Raw genomic sequence first — 23467 nt, 5'->3', positions numbered from 1 at the left:
AAAGGGTCACTCCAGTTAAGAAGATACACTCCATTAAGTATATAAACATACTTTGTTAGATAACAAAAGAGGGCCAAAATATGTGAAGCAAAAACTGACAGAATTAGGGAGAAAGATAATTCAACAAGCTGAAAATGTCAATATCTCAGTTTAAATAACAGAGAAGACAACTAGACAGAAAATCAACAAGGAAAAGAAGACTTGAAGAGCATCATAAAGCAACTAGACCCAGCAGATGCTCCATCATCAGAAGGATACACATTCTTTTCATCTGTACAAGGAATGTTCTCCAGGACAGACCCTTTGTCAGGCCGTATAACAAGTCTCAATAAATTTAAAAGGTTTTAAGTCTTCTGAAGTATGATCTCCAACCACAATGTAACAAGATTAGAAATTAAAAATAAACGGATATTTGGAGAATCTTAACACCCTCCTAAAAAAAACCAACTGGGCAGAGAAGAAAGCACAGGCAAATTAGAATATACCTTAAGATGAATTAAAACACACACACCAAAGCTTATAGAATACAGTGAAAATAATGTTAAGATGGAAATTTGTAGCTGTAGATGTAGCTGAAAGAAGTAGAATGATCTCAAATCAATTTTTTAATCTTTCACTTTAAGAAACTGGGTGGCGGGGGAGGAGAACAAACTAAACCTGAAGCAAAAAGGAAGGAAATAATAAAGATTAGAATGAAAATAAATAGAAAATAGAAAAAAATAATTGAAAAATTAAAAATTAAACCAAAAGTTGGTTCTTTGAAAAATACCTATAAAATTGTTGAACCTTTAGAATGAGAAAAAAAAAGTCAAATCACTAAATTCTTTGTGTGTCATGTTCCTCCTTATAAGATTTTATCTAAGACTGGGAAACGTAAAGGGGTTAAAACCCCTGAGTTTTTATGTAGTTTTAAATGAACTATGTAGTTCATTTAAAAATGCTTATCCTATTGCTAAAGATAAATGAGTTGGCCACACAAGGTTTTACTGCCTATCTCTGTCCCTAGATTTAAGGGACACTCAAAACCATTTTATTTATAATGCGCAGGAGAAATCAAAATGATTATTAAATAAATAATTTTATGTATTGAGCATTTATGTTAAAAGTTGATAAAATTCTTAAATTTGCTTGCCTGGTGTTAGTACGTGAATGTGACATAGTCTAAAATGTTTGCCCTGAAAGCAGAAACAACTTTCCTCTCACCTGCCCTTCTACTCTTTTCTGTCTTCCATCGCCACTTGTTTCACCAATCCTATCTTCTGCTCACCGACACAACGACAATGCCCTTCTGATTTACAAAGTAGAAGTGTACCCCCTTCAGCTGATCCTGAGTTATCTTCCTTCAAACACAATATTGATAAAAATCCCTTAACTAGACTCTTCATTGTGTAGGTAAGCATAGTAGGAAGAAAAGAAAAGGCCTCTTTTATTTCTTTCCCTCCAAGTACAGTGAGAATGAATGATCCATCAGGGATTAGGAAATTATAGAACATTTATTCATTTATTTATAAAAGCAATAAAATGACTAAATGAAGTCAATCTAAATATACTGCAGCTGGCCAAAAGTCTTGACCAATCTGCTATTCTTGGTGTTTTTTTTAAGCTAGAACTAGGAAATAAAGTCAACTCTTTTTAGGTGGTAGAAATTGAGAGGGTGAAATTTGGAAGGTATAAAGCAACCCTGAAAAGAGAAAAGTTCATGTAGGGAAAAAAAAACAAACCCACTTCCGAATAGTTTTAGTATAAAGCCACACAATACAAATCTTTCGTACTATATCTGTCTAAAATATATCAAACCTTTACCAGGAAGAGAGAAAACGCATGATAGTGTTAATGTTACTAACCTTGTTTGTTCTCGGGTTCAGCATAAGTGGCTTGCCTTTCTCTTTTGTGTGCAAATGGCGGCATGCCAGAGCACAAGGAGTGGCAACTATTTTAAACCTGGACAACATCTTTTTTCTCACCTGGGAAAAACAAAGCAAATAAAAATAATGAGAAAAAAAAAAAGATAATGAGAAACCTATTATAGAACTGTAGGTATATCAGGGATGAGTTTTCAAAAGCAGATTTAGAAAGCTTCACTTTCCACAAATGAAGACATTTTTCAATATACATTTATGTTTCTATAGATAGAAGGGATTATAAAAGAATAAGCAACAGGGTGAAGGCAAAGATTTATTTCTTCTGACAACAGCTGAAGTCCTTCAATGACAATAATCATTGCTACTCTTTACATCTTACCTACTACAGTGAGCCAAATATTTACCCTTTCTCTAATTCACACAAGGGTGGCAGGGTATGAAACATCTAAACAGTGAGTGTTTACATGGAAGTAAGTTCAATGTAAACAGGTGTAGGAGAGTTTAGGTTGAAGGTAGAAAAGTAAATAACAGAAAAAAGCCTGGTATATATACATTCAGAGGAAGAGAAACTGATTCTTAATCTAGACTTCAAGTTTTAAGGTACTAATATAGTCAATATTTAAATTCAATGTACTAAAGTGATTTTTGTTTCTAGAAAACCTATCACTGACTATTTTAAAATCACGCAAATTGGCTAGAGAACATGTTTTTGTCCTTTCACATTCATCACAAACATTATGGGAATTTTTCAAAATAGAAAACTACATAATACATTAAATGTTAAATATTTACTGATGAGAATATATAAAAGATTCTTCTGTGTGTCAATTCTTCCACTAAAAATCAATTTACAATGCTCATTTCTTTCATCATCACAAACCATCCTAATTATCACACAACATCTTTTTAACATGGTTTTATTTATTTGGCTGTGCTGGATCTTCGCTGCTGCACAGGCTTTTCTCTGGGTACGGTGGGCAGGGGCTACCCTCCAGCTGCAGTGCACGAGCTTCTTTCTCTCTGCGGCGGCTTCTCCTGTTGTGAAGCACAGGCTCTAGAGGGTTCGGGCTTCAGCACTTTCGGCTCCTGGGCTCTACAGCACGGGCTCAACAGTTGTGGCGCACAGGCTGAGCTGCCTTGCGGCATGTGGGATCTTCCCAGACCAGGGATCAAACCTGTGTCTCTTGCATTGGCAGGCGGATTCTTTATCACTGAGCCACCAGGGAAACCTCTATGCAACAGCTTTTAATGGAATTTCTATTTGTGAAGAAATCCAGGCTATATATGGGGGTGCAGCAAAATCATCTACATTAGGATTTTAAGTTAATTTTTAGGGAGCAGAAATTCACATCACATACAATGTACAATTCAGAGGGATTTAGAAAATCCATAATATTGCACAACCACCTCTATCTAGTTCCTAAACATTTTTATCACCCCAGAAGGAAATATCACACCCATTAAGCGGGTGTGTTCCCCACTATCCCAGTGCCTGCAACCACCAATCTGCCTTCTGTATTGAGTTCACCTAGTCTGGATATTTTATATAAATGTGGTATCTAAATATGGCTGCAGAAACAAGCAATCTAAATGATCAAGAATCATGAGAGATGGGAATGAGGTTAAGGGACAGGATAGACGTTGTTTAAAGGTACAAACGTCGGACTCTTCCAACAAGAGTTGTAAGAGAGAAGTCCTAGAGATCTAATGCCTGGTGAACACAGGCAACAATACTGTATTACAATCAAACTTGCAAGGAGACTAGAGCTTAATTATTCCAATCATTGAAAATAAATTATAATTATGTAACATGCAGAGTGGCTAATTATCAGCACAACGGCAATATTACAATATATAAATGTATCAGATTAATATGTTGTACCTCTTAAACTTTCACAGTGTTTTACGTCAAATATATTTCAATAACGGTAATTTTAAAAATCATGAGAGATATACCATAAAATAACTGACAAGTTTTCTTCAAAAATGTTCATGTCATGAAAAACACTAAGCAACTACAATTCAAAGAAGACTAAAAAGACAAGACACCTAAATGCAAAATCTGATCCCAAAAAATGCTATCAAAGACATGATTGGGGATAACTGGCATAATTGGAAAATATACTATAATTTTATAAGTATTGTATAATTTAAAACTTTCTGAGTTCGATAACCATATTTAAAGGTATCCCTGTTCTAAAAATACACAGTGAAGAATTAATGAAGTATAATGAAATATAATGTATACAACCAAGTCTTTCAAATTATTTCAAAATAAATTTTGAAAAGACAGAAATTGAAACTGTAGCGCTGATCATGTTTCAGTGGGTCTTCCAGGAGAGAAAGCATTATCTTTCACAATTAAAACTTTGGTACCAAAAGACTGGATTAGTATTGTAGTCTAGTGGTGACAGAGGCAAATCTAAAATAGAGTTTGAAAAACTTTTTAATTTAAAATCAAAGACTATCTGAAAAAAAAAGAAACATTTTGTCATACCACAGGTATAATAAAATATATTTGGTCTTGGTCCCCAGTTCTTGGCACAGAGCTCCTAAAAGCCACCGGAATTTTGAGTGACAGGAGTATCTTTTGCTATTCATAGGGAGACCCTTTTGACTACACCTGAGTTTATGCTACTGAACTCACTTAGGATGAGCCCACTAGATAACCTCAGAACAGAGCTGATCACCAGAAAGACCAAGTAATTATTAGAGTGGAAACTTTGCAGTACTACTCCAGGTCCCTAGGGAAAAGGAGTGGGACCAACAGAGATGAAGATACATAAAGACTTTTGAACAAGGAGAGGTGATGAGCTTTCAGGTTGGTGAACACATCTAGGTGTTCGGGGTTGACAAGCCCAGAGGACAAAGAAGCACCATGCCCTCCTGAATCCAGCCCCAATACCCAGACCTATGTATCTTTTCCATCCATCTGTTCCTGTAATGTATCCCTTTATAATACACCAGTAATTGAAAATAAAGTGTCTGAGTTCTGTGAGCCAGGAGAGCAAACTATCTAACCTGAGGAGGGGGGTGTGGGAAGCCCTGATCTACAGCCAGTTGGTCAGAAGTATGGGTCAAAACCTGGGACTTTTGATTGGCATCTGAAGTGAGGGCAGTCTTTCTGAAGTGCGTCTTGGAAGCTATCTCCAGGTAGAGAGTGTTAGAATTCAGCTGAAGCACACCTTCTGCCTAGAAGGTGAGAACTTCCGGATGTGGGGAAAAAACACACTTGGTGGCCACAAGAACTGAGCCTGCGAGTAGGAAGAAACAAGAGTTTTTCCTTTCAGTACTTAAGATCAACATTCTGACATAAAATCTTCTATCTTCAGTTCCTGGCTAAAAATTTGCTTACATCAAATACTGAATTTATTCTGTAAAATAAAGACTAACCTGTCAAATCTACCCCATAGATAACTGTAATGATCAAATGAGAGAACAGATGCAGTGAAGTATAAGACTTGTAGAGTGGTGTCATAACACTCAAATTATTACTTTATTACTAAGTGACAGTAAAATAAAAAATAAAAGTAACTTTAATAATGTCTTTAAAAGCAATTTAAGGAGAAAATCCCATTTCTGCCAAAAATAGAACCAAGGACTAAGGAGAGAGAGAGACAGACAGTAGGCTTAATACCAGCTGGAGGCAACAAGATAAAAGGGGGAAAACGCACACCCGAACTCCTCATATTATAAGATAGGATGAAAGAACTGTAGAAATGAGTGAAGCAAAAACAGGAAACAAAAGAAGGTAGGGCTTCCCATTTTGAATAAATATGAAAAATCAAGCTGCTTACTACTCTAAGGGAGTTTCCTGGATGTTGAGGTGTGCCTGTGGTTTCTTCCTCTGGTGTGTCATTCACCTTGCCTTGCGGGGGGCGGGGGAGGGGGGCAGGAGTCCACACTCTGCGTGCTGTTTCTAAACCTGACTGGGACTGAAACTGCTAGGTCACTGACTGCTGAAGATTCCTCTCCCCAGCTCCCGAGCTAGGGGTAGAAAGCAGAAGTTCAATGAAATGGAGACCTCAACTGGAGCGAAGTCATGGTGCAGTGGTCAAGAATTCGCTTGACAAGGCTGGAGACTCCGGGTCAGGAAGATCCCCTTAAGTAGGAATTGGCAACCTGCTCCAGTATTCTTGCCAGGAAAATTTCACGGACAGAGAAGCCTGGGCGGGTACAGCCCAGGCGGTCGAAAAGAGGCGGACACAACTGAGCACACCCTCTCTCCTCCTCGTGACCAGGTGTAGTGAGCATAAGCTCTGCAGTCAGTCGGAATCTGGACTCAGCTAATTACCAGTCTGGAATCATTGTGTCACCCAAGCATTCCCAAATGGTCTCTGAATTGGTGTCAGTCTGGAACACATTTTCACTGACCTATAACCAAATGAGAAAAACTGGGACGATATAGTTTTTCACAACACTAAATTTATTGTCTGTTTTCATGTTGTAATTACCATCTTCCTCCTTTTTTGGTGGTTAAAAAAAAACCAAAAAAACTTTCTTTTTAAAGGATGGGGATGGTAGATTGCAGTAGTTCTAAAAAAGGTCCATAACGTCGACGGAATTAAAAGTTGGGGATCTTACATCTGATCCGAATTGCCCACCTACACACACACTTCTTCCTCTTTTTTTTTTTTAAAACTTGCTGATGAAGTCCAAAAGTCTGGGAACCCCTAACTTGAAGGTCTCACTTTTCTCAACAAAATAGGGAAGGGAAGGGAACCTATTAAACAGCTGCGTGCAGTTATGATGATATTTAAATACAGTATCAAGTCCTCAAGGCTTCCCACGTGGCTCAGACTGTAAAGAATCTGACTGCAGTACAGGAGACCCAAGTTCGATCCCTGGGTCAGGAAGATCCCCTGGAGAAGGGAATGGCAACCCACTCCAGTATTCTTGCCTGGAGAATTCCATGGACAGAGGAGCCTAGCAGGCTACAGTCCGTGGGGTTACAAAGAGTCAGCCACGACTGAGCGACTAAACAGCGGCAGCAGTATCAACCCCTTAGAGCTTTATCATCACCATAAAGAGCTTGACCACTTCACTTGGTTCATTCAGTAAGATCCACATCCAGGCAATCTGGCAGAGTGGTCGAAAGTAAGCTCTACAATCAAACCACAGGACTGAAATTCTAGCTTTGCCCCTAAGACACTACTAGCTCCAGGATCCTGACTAGGTCACAGTTAAGTCTCAGTCTCCTCGAGCTGCAGTTATCTCATCAGTCAAACAGGGATGATAAACAACAGGACCTACTAAATAGAGCCATTTTAAGATTAAAATTATATAATCCATGTAAGATGCTTATCACAGTGCCCTCTAAGTATTCTATGTTATTTATTTACATGTTATTGTTACTAGTAGTAATAAACTAAGGAGGTCAAAAGGTGCCTTCTAAAAGGCTGTTTCTGAATCATCTTCCAAAGTGAAATGCATTTTAAGAGGCTACAAAGTTTGCATATTAACGATAGCTCAATAAAAATTTGTCTAAAAAAAGAACCCTATATAACTTTAAAAACATGAGGCTATGAGGATAATCATGGCTAACATTTATTTAAACAATTTCAAATGAAATCATTAGGTCAAGAATGAGAATTTGGATAGCATACAGATCCAGGCAAATATCAAATGTTATCATAAACAATATCTACATAATCAATATATTTTTCATAACTTTAAAAATTTGTATATATTGATCAGAACAGGTGTAATAGGCAGGTATAATAATCAAAATGGTTACTTTCGAATAGTTAGCTTTTAATAAAATGGTTACCATCTCATTAAATCAAATGTGGAGTAACTTTGATATTTAGTATAAATTTTCTCCAATATTGATCCTTAGTAAACGCCTACACATTTTAGTGTTATTTTTTAAAATATGGTTGTTGAGGTGGCCTGAAATTCATCAAAACAGATTATAATTTTAGTTTGATATAAAATGTAATGCAGTTTAAAATAGCTTATTTTTTATATGAAATTAAATACAATTTATGCACAAACAGCTTCACAGTAAGAGTTAATTTACAAAAGATATTCTCAAGTGGTAAACAGGTATTTCCTTTTAAAGTGTTTTCATAACAAATATATTGAAAGACACAAGCATTATACATAAACACCTAGTAAGAGTGAAACCTATAAGCAGTTCTTTTTTAGGAGCAACTACTGAGCAAGAATAACTATCAGGTGGCTCAGGTGGTAGAGAATACACCAGCAATGTAGGAGACCTGTGTTCAATCCCTGGGTTGGGAAGATCCCCTGGAGAAGGAAATGGCAAGCCACTCCAGTATTCTTGCTTGGGAAATCTCAAGGACCAAGGAGCCTGGCAGGCTACAGTCTATAGGGTCGCAAGAGTCAGACACGACTTATCAATTAAACCACTACCATTGAGGAAGAAGTTTTAATTCTCAAGAGAATGTAAAACTTCTACAAAAGCATAGCCCAGCATTTTCTCCAACATATGGTAAAGATGTATCAGCATTTCTTCCCTCTATGCTTAACTTTCAAGTCTTTATTGCTACCATAAAAGAATCAGATAGAGGTTACAAAGCAGTGCTCAAAGTTGACTATTTAAAGCTCCACTACTAGAAGAAAATTGCTAAACTTTTTTTTCCTTTATTTCTGCAACCATGTAATAAAACATGTAACTTAACTAGGTATAGTAGTTACACAATATATATTTACCTAGCATTTGTGTGTGTATATATGGGGAGGGGTAAAGAAACGACTATTTCTTCTTTAATATCCAGAAAACTTGGAACTAAAGATCAAAACTTAGGAGCACAACACTGCAATTGGCTTCACAACATGAACAATGTTTAAGGAGCATACAAGGTGAAGAGGAGGCTGAAGCTATTAAGTTAGACTGCCTGAGTTTGAATCCAGGCTTTGCCACTTAAAACCTGAGATCTTGGGCAAGTTACTTAATCTTCCTAATCTTCCTTTGTAAAGCATGCATGCTCAGTCGCGTCGGACTCTTTGTGACCCCACAGACAGGAGTCCACCAGGTTCCTCTGTCCATGGGATTCTCCAAGAAGGAATACTGGAGTGGGTTGCCATTTCCTCCTCCAGGGAATCTTCCGGAGCCAGAGATGGCACCTGTGTCTCCTGCGGTCGTGCATCGGCAGGTAGCTTCTTTACCACTGAGCCACCAGCTTCCCTTCCTTTCTAAACCGGAGATAATAGAATAACGACCTCAGGGCATTATTTTGAGATAATTCTTGCAGGAAACAGCGCTCCGGCCTCTAAGTAACAATACTTGCTTCCATTGTTATCGATTGCAACACTGAAACAAATTACAGTGCTATCAACTGTTTTGTTTTGAAGTGATTGCCATAAACATTAAGAAGATAAACATATGAGAGAACGTGCTCTATAAGGAAGCACTTCTGTTGAGATTCGTTATTTGGATTAAGTTTCTTCTCACCAAATGGCAAAGGAAATTTTCTAGAATTATCTTCGGAACCAAGAAAATCAAATCCAGGACCTCACTGTGTAAAATCACACAAGCAGAAATGGCTATCACCTGCGTCAAAGAGACACCTGCCAGTCCTAGTCCACAGATGTCATTTCACATGGTCAGAATCGTTCCGATCTTAGAACTTTCTAGCCTGCGACAAACTTCCTTTAAAGCGAGGAAACGATCCAAACACACACACACACACAGTGTCTAACTCCTGCCATTAATCCATCCCTGCAGAAAATGAGAACTATTTGACAAAGGGATACACAGCCACAAAATCGGTCTTTAAAGGGAGCAGGAATAAAGGGTAGAAGAGATGCTCTCGCTACGGAGGCCACCGGGCCTTTCTCCGGGTCGGGAAGGGGGGCGCCCTGGGACCAGCGAATCTCGCTCGGTTAAGTCGCGTTCCTAAACCGTGCGCAAGGGAAGAGGTGTCCATGGTCAGAGAGGGTGTCGCCGCTCCCCGACCGCTCCCCGAGCTCTCAGCCCGGGCTCGGCGAGCTCCTTTCCCTCCACCCCGCCCTCCCATCCGCCCAGCGGGTCCTCGCGAGCCGAACGCGCGGCTCCGCCCGCCGGGGTGAGGAGGCCGGCGCCCGCTCGCATCCCGGAACTCCCGGCCCCGGGGGCCCCAGCAGCGCGCCGCCCTTACCCCGCTTCTGGCCCCGCGACAGGTGGTGCTGCCGGCGGAGAGGCCGCGGCCCCGCAGGCCACCCGGACGATGCTCAGCTCCGGTCGAGGACGGCCCTCCTCTTCCCGAGGCTTCCCGGAGGGAGCCGGCGCCAGCTCAGGCTCCGACCGGCCGGCTCTGCTGGACTCGAGCCGAGGCAGCCAGTACACCCGCGCAGTGAGGAGACGGACCGGGGAGGACCGCCGCCGCGGCCCCATGAAGGGGGTGAGACTGACGGGCGCTCGGGCCAATGCGGAGGCAGTAATCCAGCCTTAAGGGGCGGGGCTTCGCCGCCGGCGCGCCCGCGTCCCAGCCTCCAAGGACCTTCCTCTGCCCCGTAGCCTGAGGTAACTGTTTGGGGGCCTGGCCGGTGCCTTTATGGGCCCGATCCCCAGGAGTGAGCCCGCAGGCGTGTAGGGTGGGAGGAGTCCGGACACGCAGAGGACAGCTGCCGCCCCACGGAAAGAGCTGGGGCTGGCTAACTGCAGGCTTCCCATCTCGGCGGCGGGCGCTGGGGTCGGTCGGGGAGATGGCCGCGCGTTCGCGCGAGAAGAGGCTCTACGCAGGCGCGGGCGAGGATGGGGCGGGGTGGGACCTGTCGGCGGGTACCAGGACCCGAACCGGGGAAGCTACGAAGGCTGGGCGTGTGGGCCGCTCCTGGACTGCCTGTGGAGGCAGGGAGAGGAAAGCAGAGATTCGAAGAGCAGGATGCCAGCCAGGAGAATGGAGACGAGGAAGAAAGCGGGCCTGGGAAATGTGAAGCCTCTGTCCTTGAGGAACAGCTTTATGTTTTTGAGCAATTTTTGTCTGCCTTCGAGTTGCTCTTCTGCCAAATTCTTTGCTGCTCTCCATGTTTACTGACACAACTTTTTTTTTTTTTTTTTGTAAATTAATGTGTTTATTTTAATTGGAGGCTAATTACTTTACAATATTGTAGTGGTTTTTGCCATACATTCACATGAATCAGCCATGGGCTGACACAACTTTTGACCCGCAGGGAATTTACTGTCATCACAGTCCCATAAGTAGATATTCGAATATTCTGTCTCAGAAAAAAGCACTGGCACCGTAAATGGTTATGGTGAAAGCAGCACGACCCTACCTTAATATATGTATAATTCACCCATGGTTATGATACTGGAGGATAGTTCTTCATCCTTACTTCAGAAAATGTGGTCACCAAAAATGCTTTACTGTAATCGAGTTTGCGTGCTTTAAAAGTGTAGTTATAAAAAATTTAAAGATGTAAAGAGTGAAGAAGAGGCAAGGCAGATGGAATGAGAACATAAAGTGATGGAAATGTAGGATAGAGAAGATTGAGCAGAAGTAGAGAAAAGTGGATTCTTGCCTCCTAAACTGACGATTCTGTAAAATTTGGAGAAGCAGTGCCTCTCTGAGCACCCAAGGGAGGGACATGTTGGGGAAAATGTGTGTGCTTAGCAGTCAGTCATGTCTGACTCTTGGCAACCCCCTGGACTGTAGCCCGCCAGGCTTGTCTGGTCATGGGGTTCTCCAGACAAGAATATTGGAGTGGGTTGCCATTTCCTAGTAATTAGAGGATAAATGGTAACTATGGCTGCTATAATAACCCCTGCTGGAACAGAGAGACTAGAAATAAACATGGGACTTCCCTGGTGGTGCAGTGGGTAAGAACCCACCTGCCAATGCAGGGGACACGAGTTCTGTCCCCGCTCTGGGAAGATTTCACATGCCTCGGAGCAACTAAGCCCGTGTGCCACAGTTACTGAGCCGGTTCTCTAAAGCCTGCGAACCGCAACTACAGGGCCTGCCTACTGCAACTACTAAAGCCCACGTGTTCAGGGCCTGTGTTCCACAAGAGGAGCTACCACAGTGAGAAGCCTGTGCACTGCAACAGAGTAGCTCCCGCTCTGCAACTAGAGAAAGCCTGCCCACAGCAAGAAAGACCCAGCACAGCCAAAAACAAATAAATAGAAGTATTTTTAAAATAAGCATGACCTCAAATAACCCTGCTTGCAAGAAACTATCAAGATGCTTCAAGCTGAATACAGAAAATTTAAAAATTATGTGTCATTATAAATGCTTCATTAGTAGAGGTAAAATTATTTTGTCTTTGAAAGGTAGTCCGTCCTACAGTTGAATCATCCCAGATTGAAGGGTTGCAGAGAGCTTATCATGGATGGGATTTCTTTTGGTTAAACTGAGATCAACTCATTCTTTAGTAAATGAAATACCTGTTAATGTCAAAGAGGCAAACAGTGCTGTTTTGCTGGTCCACCCCAATTCACTTCTTCTCCTTAGTCACTTTGGGGAATGGTTTGAGGCTTCCTCTCAGTATAGTGATACATGGCTATTGAGCATTTGAAATATGGCAACTCTAAGTTAAGATACACAGTGAGTTCCAGAACAGTACCAAAAAAAGGTGAAATATCTCAATTTTTAAAATATTGATCACATGTCAAAATAATATCTTGGATATTTTGGGTTAAGTGAAATATATTAAGTTAATTTCATCTCCTTCTTTTCACTTCTGTAACATGGCTATCATAAAATTTAAAATTACATTTACAACTCCAGTTCGTGGTTTACATTGTATTTCAGTTGGACAGTGCTGGTCTAAGAGGACCCTGTTGGAGTCACATACATGGATGCTGTTGGATGGAACTTTGGAAAAGGCTTTTTTTAAAGAAGGAAAGGGTTTTTAAGAAAGACTCAATTGTACCTTTTGTTTCACATCCCACTTCTTCCCAGAAATGTTTGAAGTCCTGGCACCCATTATCAGCCCATAGGATGAAAAGCAAGAAGATGAAGGCCTATAAGTGTATTGGCAGGATCAAAGCACCTGGATCCCCAGTAGTATTACTGAGCCACATTCCGCCTTGATTCTTATTCCATATTCCTTATTCTGTGAAATAAACCTCTGCTTGTATAAATAACCTCAAATAAGGTTTTCTGTTGTTTGGACTAACAATAACATCTGCCAGTTACTGTTAAAATACACAGAAATCTTGTCATATTATTTTAAATTTATACTTGTTTCTTTAGGATAGCTCTTAATTCCCATTAGGTCAAATTGAGGCTGCCAGATCTAAAGTTGCTATTTTACTACTGTATTAATATTTACTACTGTATTAATATTAAACTTTTATTACTGTATTAATAATGATAATATCACTGCTTTGATTTTGTGTGCCACTAACCTACTATATTAGATACTGGACCTTTAAATTCATTTAAAAATAATTCTATTCTTGAAATTTGTTTGTATGCTTATATTATTTCTGGTGACCGAGGGATGTGGTATGTGATCGCACTTAGCCTTTTAAATTTGAACTGAGACATCTTAGTGTCTCACTTTAACTGTCACTGTATCAAAATAGCATCACTTACAGATGAAATGGCTCAATTCAAGCAAGAATGTTGGATAGAGGCTAAAAAGGTAAATTCAAAAGAGCACAGTGTTTTTCAAAGCTTAAGAGGACTGTTGTGTTTAAAGTGTTGGAATGAGTTTCCACATATTTGTTTGCAGTCATACAGAAAATTCCCCACTGGTTGCAAAATAACAACCACTGTATTACAGTGTACTACAGAATAACAACATGTTACAGAATAACAACCATGGTATTACAGGAGTTGTATCTTTTGGTGGTCCATGCTAATAGAAACCATCAGAGAAAGTTTGGAAGTTTAGATTTTATGTCTCTGTTAATGATTACTCATGTTTTCCAATTACATCTGTCTTTTTCCTATACTTTCATTATCTAGAAGCAGAATATATGTAACCTATCTCCTATGACATGAAAGAAACATGTTAGTTGCTGTATTAACTTTCAGTATGCATGTGTGTGTTGCAAAAGAAGACTTTCTTACTCAAACTTGTTTTACGTTTTCCACTTTCTGAATTTCCTTGAGAGAATGAAAGGACCTCTCTGAAAGTAGAATTCTCTTCAGAAAATGGAGTTAGGAGCTGACAGTCCTTGACTGGAAATACAGCTGAAAGAAATACAACTCCAAGTGGACTATAGATTATCGATAGATTAGACATCCCATTTATGGATCATCTGGGAATGATAGAAGATGGCCGAGATCCCTGTGAACATGTATTTGTGTGTAGGAAGGTATATCTGCAAAGAAGTTGAACAAATTCCTCAGTTCTTCAATTTTTTTGTTTTTGGTTTGCTTATTTATAGCAAAAGAAAGAGTACTCTTTGGGAGGTTTGAATACACGATTCTATCTATCAAACTCTTGAAAAATCACTCAACATCTTTCTCCTGTCAGGTGAGCAAAATTAAACTCCCCCTTCCTGTATCAAAGGCCCTTGAAAGGAGGAAATCTGATGAAAAACAAGCAAGGGCTTTGTAAATTTAAAAGGATACAGATACAAGTGAAGCATTCTCGCTCAGGCTCTCTGCCAGTCATATAGATGATGCTCAATAAATAATTATTCACTGAACACTATCTGCTAAGCATGGCTCTGAGTCTCCCTGTGTATATATTAAAATGACTTAATTGTTTTAACACTACGATGTAGGTATAATTATTATCCCCATTTTACAAAAGAAGTTACAGGTTGACTTGCCCAAGTGTACCACTAATAAGTGGAAGAGAGAAACAGATTATGCTGTGTACACTCTGAATACTTTTGAGTATTTTTATGTGCCGTTCACTGTCTTGGAAAGACCAGAAAGAGCATCTGGAACTAATGGCACCCCCACCCCCAGCCTGGAAAATGGGAAGGCTCTCCCCACTTAAACTATTAAAATCTCTTTCGTAACTCAAACTCTAATCTCTTCAATGAGTCCTGGTGTGCGTGCATGCATGTTCAGACTCTTCAGTTGTGTCCGACTCTTTGTGACCCAATGGACTATAGTTCACCAGGCTCCTCTGTTCATGGGATTCTCCAGGCAAAAATACTGGGTTGCCATGCCCTCTTCCTGGGGATCTTCCCGACCAAGGATCCAACCTGCATCTCCTGCATTGCAGGTGGGGGTTTTTTTACCACTGAGTCACCAGGGAAGCCCAAGCCCTGGTGTAATAGTACGTAAATACACACTGGGATTAACTTAGAGCTTGAAAACAAACCATGCATTGCCTTCACTATACCAATTACATAAGACTCTTCTGATGTGAGACTTCAGCTCCTGTGTTTCTTTTTTTTTTAAAGTACATTTATTTTTATTTATTTATCTGACTTCCTCAGCTCTTAGTTGCAACAGGCAGGATCTTTGTTGCATCATGTAGGACCTTTTGTTGTGGTGTGCTGGCACTCTAGTTGTGGTGTGTGGGCTCAGTAGTTGCAGCTCCCACCCGTGTTGCAATGCAGCATGTGGGATCTTAGTTCCCTGACCAGGGATTGAACCTGTGTCCCCTGCACTACAAGGCAGATTCTTAACCACTGGGCCACCAGGGAAGTCCCAGCTCCTGTGTTTCTTAATAGTTCTTGCGCCTGCATTTCTTTTTAAAGTACTTTTCATCCAATATAAGCTTCATGAAAGTGGGGATTTATAAAAATCATTTCTTCCTGTATTCCTCCTAAGTCCTCCCATATGATTAATGTTTGAATAATTAGTGGGCAGGTTTAGACTACTGACGTCTTCTTTGTTCTAATGAAAGAGTTCTCAAAGCGTGGTTCTGGATCATCATCTCATCATCACCTGGGACCTTGTTAGACATGCAGACAGCCCCACCCTAGACCCACTGAAGCTGAAACTCTGTGGTGGGAGACCAGCATCTGTTTTGCCAGGTCCTCCTGTTGATTTGGATACATACTCAAGTTTAAGAACCACTGTCTGAGGCCATGCATTCATTAAGCAATCCTCAGAGTGTAGTTTATTTTGTGTGTCTATAAAAGTTTCTGGTGAGGACTTCCTTGTTGGTCCAGTGGTTGGGAATCTGCCTGCCAATTCAGGGGACACGTGTTCGATCCCTGGTCCAGGAAGATCCCACATGCCGCAAGGCAACTAGACTTGCTCCTCACAACTACTGAAGCCCGCAGGCTCTAGAGCCCATGCTCTGCAACAAAAGAGGCTTCCGCAATGAGAAGCCTGCACATGGCACCTAGAGAGTAGGCCCTGCTCTCCGCAACTACAGAAAGCCTGAGCAGCAGTGAAGACCCGGTGCAGCCAAAAAATAAAATTAATTAATTAATTATATTTAAAGTTTCTTCTGAGATGAGCTAATTGGGAAACGGGAATGAAAAAGATACACTGCTTACCCTCATGGAGTCTACCTTATAATATGGAGATAAAGCATTTTTTCACATGGGTGAATTCAAGGAGAAGTTTGTTCTTAGGTATGTATTTACAGATGAAATGACATAATCACACTGTCATGAATTTCCTTTACGTTGTTCTAGGGAGAAAAATGGTAATAGTTGAAACAAGATAAGCAAAATGTCACCATTTGTTAAGACTGAGTCCTGTCTTTAAGAGGACTTATTATACTACAGTGATTTTGCCTGGAAAATCCCATGGACGGAGGAGCCTGGTAGGCTGCAGTCCATGGGGTCGCTAAGAGTTGGACACAACTGAGCGAATTCCCTTTCACTTTTCACTTTCATGCATTGGAGAAGGAAATGGCAACCCACTCCAGTGTTCTTGCCTGGAGAATCCCAGGGACGGGGGAGCCTGGTGGGCTGCCATCTATGGGGTTGCAGAGAGTCGGACACGACTGAAGTGACTTAGCAGCAGTAGAGCAGCATTATACTATATTCTCTACTTTTGTGTGTAATTGAACATTTCCTTATAAAAAAATTTAAGTAATTAGTCGCTCAGTTGTGCCCAACTCTTTGGGACCCCATAGACTGCAGCCCACCAGGCTCCTCTGTCCATGAGATTTTCCAGGCAAGGATACTGGAATGGGTTGCCATTTCCTTCTCTAGGGCATCTTCCCAACCCAGGGATGGAACCCGGGTCTCCTGCACTGCAGGCAGATTCTTTACCAACTGAGCTACAAGGCTCAAAGCATTGTAGTAGTTCAAAAGAAGTGATTACTTCTTTTATTTCATTAATTGCATTTATGACCTCATAAATTGAAATGTTGAGATGTTAACTCAAAATGAACATTTTAAAATTCTTTTCCTGTTTCTCTAGGTTTTCCAAAATATAAAATCCCAGCAGTCTTTGTTTCTGCAATGGCAATTATAATTTGACTTCCCTTCTGAAGACTTTTGTAATAAATTTAAACAAAAGTACTTCCACATCCATCTAAACACAATGAAAAGCTTTTTTTTTTTTTTTTAATGAAAAGCTTTTTAAAAAATTTCCTTTTTGTTACTGGTGGAAGAAATGTTCACACTGAAGTATGAGAAAGTCATTTTGTTTTAAACTTGATTTAATTTAAACCTTATGCTACCTAGAACAGCCTATTTTGTGGCTTATTAAATGTGCATTGCACATATGCTTTAACCATGAAAGAAAACAATGTATTTGAAAAATCAAAATGGGATAACTGTGGTTCAGGCATTCAAAACAAAGTCAGATGGCCATTGTGGATGTGATTTCAGACACATACCTGCGTTACTGAGAACTTGAGTTTTCAGAACTGTAATCAGACTCAAGGACACCACCAGCCTTTCTCAAAACAATGGCTGCTAGCAGCTGCAACTTTATGGTCTCAACGCCTCCCCCATAACTATGTCACCATTTTGAACCCCAACCAATCCTCGATGAATAAGCAAACTACATTTTTGCCAGCTCCAGTCCTAATTATTGACAAACTGCTTATCAGTTTTGTGGGCTTTGCCTTTTATAAGCCTCCCCCATTTTGTAGTCTGGCAGAACACAACTCAAGGGCCTCTCAAATCTGTCTCTGGGCTATAGTCTTCAGCTTGGCTGAGATGAAGTTCTTTTATGTTCTTCTCATAGATTGTTTATTGATTATTTTCATCAACATTACCATCATATCACCTAAATCAGATTAGGTGGAATTGTATAATATAGTTTTGTGTGTGTGTGTGTGTGTGCGTGCATGCACATGCATGTGTGTTAGTCTCTTAGTTGTGTCCAACTCTTTTCGACCCCATGGACTGAAGGCTGCCAGGCTCCTCTGTCCATGGAATTCTCCAGGCAAGAAGACTGGAGTGGGTTGCCATTTCCTTCTCCAGAGGATCTTCCCGAACCAAGGATTGAACCTGGGTCTCCTGCATTGTGGGCAGATGCTTTACTGTCTGAGCTACTAGGGAAGCCCAATATAGCTCTGGAGCAGGCATCTTCAAGCATGAGATCTCTTGCATGTGTCCGTATGATCAGGCAGAGGTCACGCGTGCAGGGCTGACTTAGTTTGATGGGAGAGATAGGCTGCTAGCGTGAGAAGCTTCTGAGGGTAAGCATTGCACCCTGCGCAGAGCCTCTCGCCCCCACTGCTGACCGGCTTCCTCTATACTATGAAATGCGTTTTCATTCAACAGCTCTCACAAACGGTGAAAAAGACAGTGAACTCAGAGCTCTTTGGTGCCGTTCACCTGTTTCTCCTCGCTTGTCTCCAAAGGCCATTGGAAATTCACTTTGGAGCCCATCACTGTCTCCAATCTGCTAAAAAAGAAAAACAAAATTTAACTGAGTAAATTAGAAGATCTAATTGGCTTTAATCATGAATCTGGTAGCATCTCATCTGGCAAACAGAGAGGTATTCCCAGAAGTAATTATTTCTTCAATTTATGTTACCTAGAAGGCTTGGTGGAGGGTGCAACATGAGAGCGAATCTTGATTTAAGCAGAGAAGTTTTTAATATATTACGTACAAGTTCACTAACTCTTATCCATAATTCTAGAACCCAAAATGTTTTTTCCCCATCTGGGGGGATTCTGTCACTTTGGTGGTGTTAGAATTTATTTGGTGACAAATAAGAAACTGTCACATCTGTCTATAGTCTTTGTTTCCCCAACATGATGTAAGTATTCATATATTTCTCTTCAGTAATATGAATATTTTTATGGCACTACCTCAGATCCCACTGAGGACATTATAAAACATACAGTGTATGCTCCTTGGAATGTTTTCCCAAATCCCAAACTTTCTAGATTCTGAAACACAGTTGGCTCCAAGCACTTCATCCATTTGTATCATCCCAAGGTGCAATCCTTATGGAACAAGAAATTAGGGAAAGGCTGTGTGTAGTTCTTAATTTTGATTTTGCTGGGATTAAGCAAATAATTTTTTACTTTAATACTGCTTATTATAATTCTTAAAAAGCTAGACTTACTGTGAGTGAGAGACAGTCATGACATTTTACTTGGTGCTATGAGCACAGAAATTACTGATTGAATAAGTTATAAGAAATTAGCTTTTAAGGAGAATTTTTAAAAAAATATTTTTGGCCACACCATGCAGCTTATGGGATCTTAGTTCCCCAACTGGGGATCAGACCCAGGCCTATGGCAGGAACAGTGTGGAGTCCTAACCACTGGACTTCCAGGGAATTCCTTAAGGAGAAATTTTTGATGATAGAAGTCAGTAAAACAGTTAGGTTTAAGGGGGATTGGCTGAAAAGAGACACATGGGAACATTCTTTATCACAGTCTGGACAGGAGCTACACAAGTGTATACATGTATAAACATTTGTCAGATTTGAATGACATAACTTACACACCTTACTGCAGGAATTTTATATCCACTCCAACAAATACATGTTTGAAAAAATGAAAGTGAAAGTGTTAGTCGTTCAGTTCTGCCTGACTCTTTGTGACCCCACGGACTGTATCCCGCCAGGCTCATCTGTCTGTGGAATTTTCCAGGCAAGAATACTGGAGTGGGTAGCCATTCCCTTCTCCAGGGGATCATAAAATAAACTATTTGCATTATGCATTGCTGTTTCTTTTGGAGCAGACATTCCCCACGGAAACTCTGTTGTGGATCTAATACCTTTCTTCTAGGCTTCTTCCTTGTCCTCCACTGAATGCGCTAAGAAAAAGGAAGGGACCATTCTTGGCTGCCCAGAATGTGGCTCACCAGGCCTTGTGGGGTTGTCAAAATAGCCATGCAGGGAAGTTCCCTGGTGGCCTAGCATTTAAGATTCCATGCTTTCACTTCCTTGGCCTGGGTTCAGTCCCTGGTAGGGAAAATGAGATCTCACAAAATTTGCAGAGCAGCCCAAAAAAAGTAGTCATGCAGAGAATAGAAAAAATGCTGAGCCTGGAAAGAAGGCCCAAACTTTTCATGGAAGGGTAAATTACAAAGCAGATGATCAGGTAAAACAAGGTGCCAAGGCCCAAATCAACAGGCAACAAGGAGGAGGAAATAGGTTATTGGGCTAGGTTACTGAACAAATAGAGAAGGACGTGGGTGGGGATTGGTTTGTGTGAGGCTGGGATCTCTGGGTTTGCCTTTGGTTTGGCTGGTTCACCTGTGAAGCGGGAGGGGCTATAAAGGGGCAGGCTGCTAGTGTACGCCTAGCTACATGACTTTCCTGTAAAACTCTTCATTAGGCAGACTTTAAGGATGTGTGTAGTCAGTTGTCTTGAGATGGATACACATTTGCCCACCTTCTCCAAATCCATGAAAAATGCTTGGAAACACATGCCATGAAAATAGAGCAGCTTGATTTACTTACTTATTTTTAGGCCATGCCAAGCTGCTTTTTCCCCAATGGGGGATGAACCCAGGCCCCAGCACTGAAAGCATTGAGTCCTAACCCTGGACTGCCAGGGAATTCTCTAGAGCAGCTTGATTTCATCCCAACACCACAGTGTGTTTCCATAGTATTAGTATTAGTTGCTTAGTCGTGTCTGACTCTTTGAGACCCCATGGACTATAGCCCGTCAGGCTCCTCTGTCCATGGAATTTTCCAGGCAAGAATATTGGAGTGGGTTGCCATTTCCTTCTCCAGAGGAACTTCCTGACCCAGGGATCGAGGCTGGGTCTCCCTCACAGCAGGCAGATTCTTTACAGTCTGAGCCACCAGGGAAGCCCATGTTTCCATAATGGAAATCCATATTATTGAGGTTCCAGAGAATCATGGAGGGTCAGTCTCTTTGTAATGAGAATGTACGTGAGCAGGATCATTGGTTTTAGGTTGGCACATTATCTATAGCAAAAGCAGACTGTCCCAATCACTATATTTAGATTTACACAACTCTATCTGCCTTAGAATAGGAAGTATTAACTATGAATGCTGACTGTGGCGCTGGGAGTTATCCTTCAATAAATCAGGGTCATTAAAAATGCAAACTCTTTAAAAATATAAGAGAAAGTAAACAGTATAACACAAAAGATATTTGTGTTAGACACTGTAGCAACAAACCTGTTAGCCTAGTCTGGGAGTGAGACATAAAAACATTTGGTGAAGGTAAATACTATCATTAAGAAACAATAATGTTTTTGTTATTCCTAAAATACAATGACATGCTAATGATGATAATTACCTCCAAAACAGTGCTAACAACTCCTTACATAATTAAATATAACTTTGCAGACTGTCTGAAAAAGTCAACTAATACCATAATAAGCAGTGTCTTCATTACCAAAATATTTTAAGGAAAGTTCTGGAAATTTTTGTGAAGAACAGAGAGGTTAAATATCATAGGCTTATTGATAATAAAAGAAACTTCACCCCCAAGGAAAAGTAGCATTTTGATGCCTATGGATGATATTGCATCACAATTGATTTTTGTCTAGGACTTTCAAGTAACCTGGAGAGAGTAAGGCAACAATTCACTACTGTCATTGTCATTGTGAAAATACCCTCTAAGTGATCCAAAGTGATTCGGTCTTGCTAAGGCTGCCACTAAGATCTTCCTGAACTGACTGCTTGGTGTTACTTATTCTATATCCTAGTCCTGGCACCATCATTGTCTATAAACCCTTAAGGGAGGACTCCAGGAATAGCAACTTTGGTATCACCTGGGAGCTTGTTAGGACAGGTTCAGGTGGTTCCACACACATTGGCACTTGAGAAGCACAGAAGACTCCTGAGGTCCTAGATTCTGTGATCTCATGTTGCTGTGAATGGGGGGTCTTAGTAACCTCATGGACTGTAGCATGCTAGGCTTCTCTGTCTTTCATTATCTCCTGGAATTTGCTCAAATTCACGTCCATTGAGTCAGTGATGCTCTCTAACCATCTCATCCTCTGCCAACCCGTTCTTCTTTTGCCTTCAATCTTTCCCATTATCAGGGTCTTTTCTGATAAGTTGGCTCTTGGCATTAGGTGACCAAAGCATTGGAGCTTCAGCTCCAGCATCAGACCTTCCAAATGGATATTCAGGGTTGATTTTCTTTAGGATTGACTGATTTGATCTCCTTGCAATACAAGAAACTCTCAAGAGTCTTCTCCAGCACCACAATTCGAAAACATCATTTCTTTGGTGCTCAGTTTTCTTTATGGTTCCCCTCTCACACCCATACACGACTACTGGAAAAACCATATCTTTGACTATATGGATCTTTGTTGGCAAAGAGATGTCTCTGCTTTTTAATACACTGTCTAGGTTTGTCATGAATGTATGCGAGCTAAGTTGCTTCAGACATGTCGACTCTTTGCAACTCTATAGACTGTAGCCCACCAGGCTCCTCTGAACATGGGATTCTCCAGGCAAAGTATACTGGAGTGGTTTGGCATGCCCTCCTGCAGGGGATCTACCACACCCAGGATCAAACCAGCATCTCTTACATCTTCTTCATTGGCAGGTGAGTTCTTTACTCTAGCGCCACCTGGGAAGCCCAGGTTTATCATAGCTTTTCTGTTATTTCTAAGTATAGAATAATAAGCCCGTGTTACTTTGTATACCTTCAAATATTTCCTGAGTCAGGGAAAACACAATTATTTTTTCCTTCTCATAGTGAGGATTTGTAATGCTTAAATCATGAGCAGTGCAATTTTTTTTTGTTAATTCTCCAGATGTGTAATTATGAGCTAGGCACCAGGTGGAATGTTTACACGGAATAGGACGCATGCAAAGTCTCTGAGTGATGTCTAGGAACAAAATCTTACGAAGGTTTGCGTTGATTATCCAAATAGTGTTCCTGGTATCTTGAGTATAACTCTGTATACAGGTCCTTAATAGACCAGGCAGGCTTCATGTTTCTTTGACTACATGGGATGAAAAGCTACCTCTGAGGTTCTATCTCTTGGGGGCAGTACAGGGACATATTTCTATAAAGTGCTTAAGATTTCTCTGGCCAAGAGGGTAACTACAGAACTTGAATTCATAGAGAGAATTTGATTATCCAATATGTTTTCCTACCGAGCAATAAATGGGGAGTGCTCAGTACATGGAATATCAGAAATCTAAAACAGCTCTGACATTGTTAAATTGGATATTTCACCTTTTTTTTACATCAAGAAGATGTGGTCTAACCACAAAGGAAACCTAGTTGCCTCTCCTCCAGTGCTCTTTGATCCTAGACTTACTAGCATTCTGAAATGCTTCCTAGAATGAATCACCTCCAGCAGCAAGCTGCACTCCTGGGCTGGGAATTCTAGATGTTCTTTCCATAGCCATTCATTGCCTTAGGAATATCTGGGGGACCCCAGGACCTCTCTGGAGGTTTTATTCCATTCTGATGG

At 40.7% G+C, this 23467-nt stretch overlaps 1 protein-coding gene across 2 annotated transcripts in view; it reads right to left on the bottom strand.

The window, feature by feature from the left end:
• The window catches only part of ME2 (malic enzyme 2), a 48829-nt gene extending 38732 nt beyond the window's left edge, over positions 1-10097 (bottom strand). For both annotated transcript variants that reach the window (XR_009690812.1, XM_061131079.1), the window contains exons 1-2: positions 9968-10097; positions 1845-1964 (exon numbers count right to left, since the gene is read on the bottom strand). Coding sequence is in view for 1 of the 2 variants with exons in the window: in XM_061131079.1 (XP_060987062.1) it covers positions 1845-1952 (108 nt within the window). In the remaining variant the exon portion in view is untranslated. The remainder of the gene's footprint in view (positions 1-1844; positions 1965-9967) is intronic.
• Between the last annotated feature and the right edge of the window lie 13370 nt (positions 10098-23467).

The sequence above is a fragment of the Dama dama genome, chromosome 27, assembly GCF_033118175.1.
Source record: "Dama dama isolate Ldn47 chromosome 27, ASM3311817v1, whole genome shotgun sequence".
NCBI lineage: Eukaryota > Metazoa > Chordata > Mammalia > Artiodactyla > Cervidae > Dama > Dama dama.
This window is presented reverse-complemented; position numbering and strand designations above follow the sequence as displayed.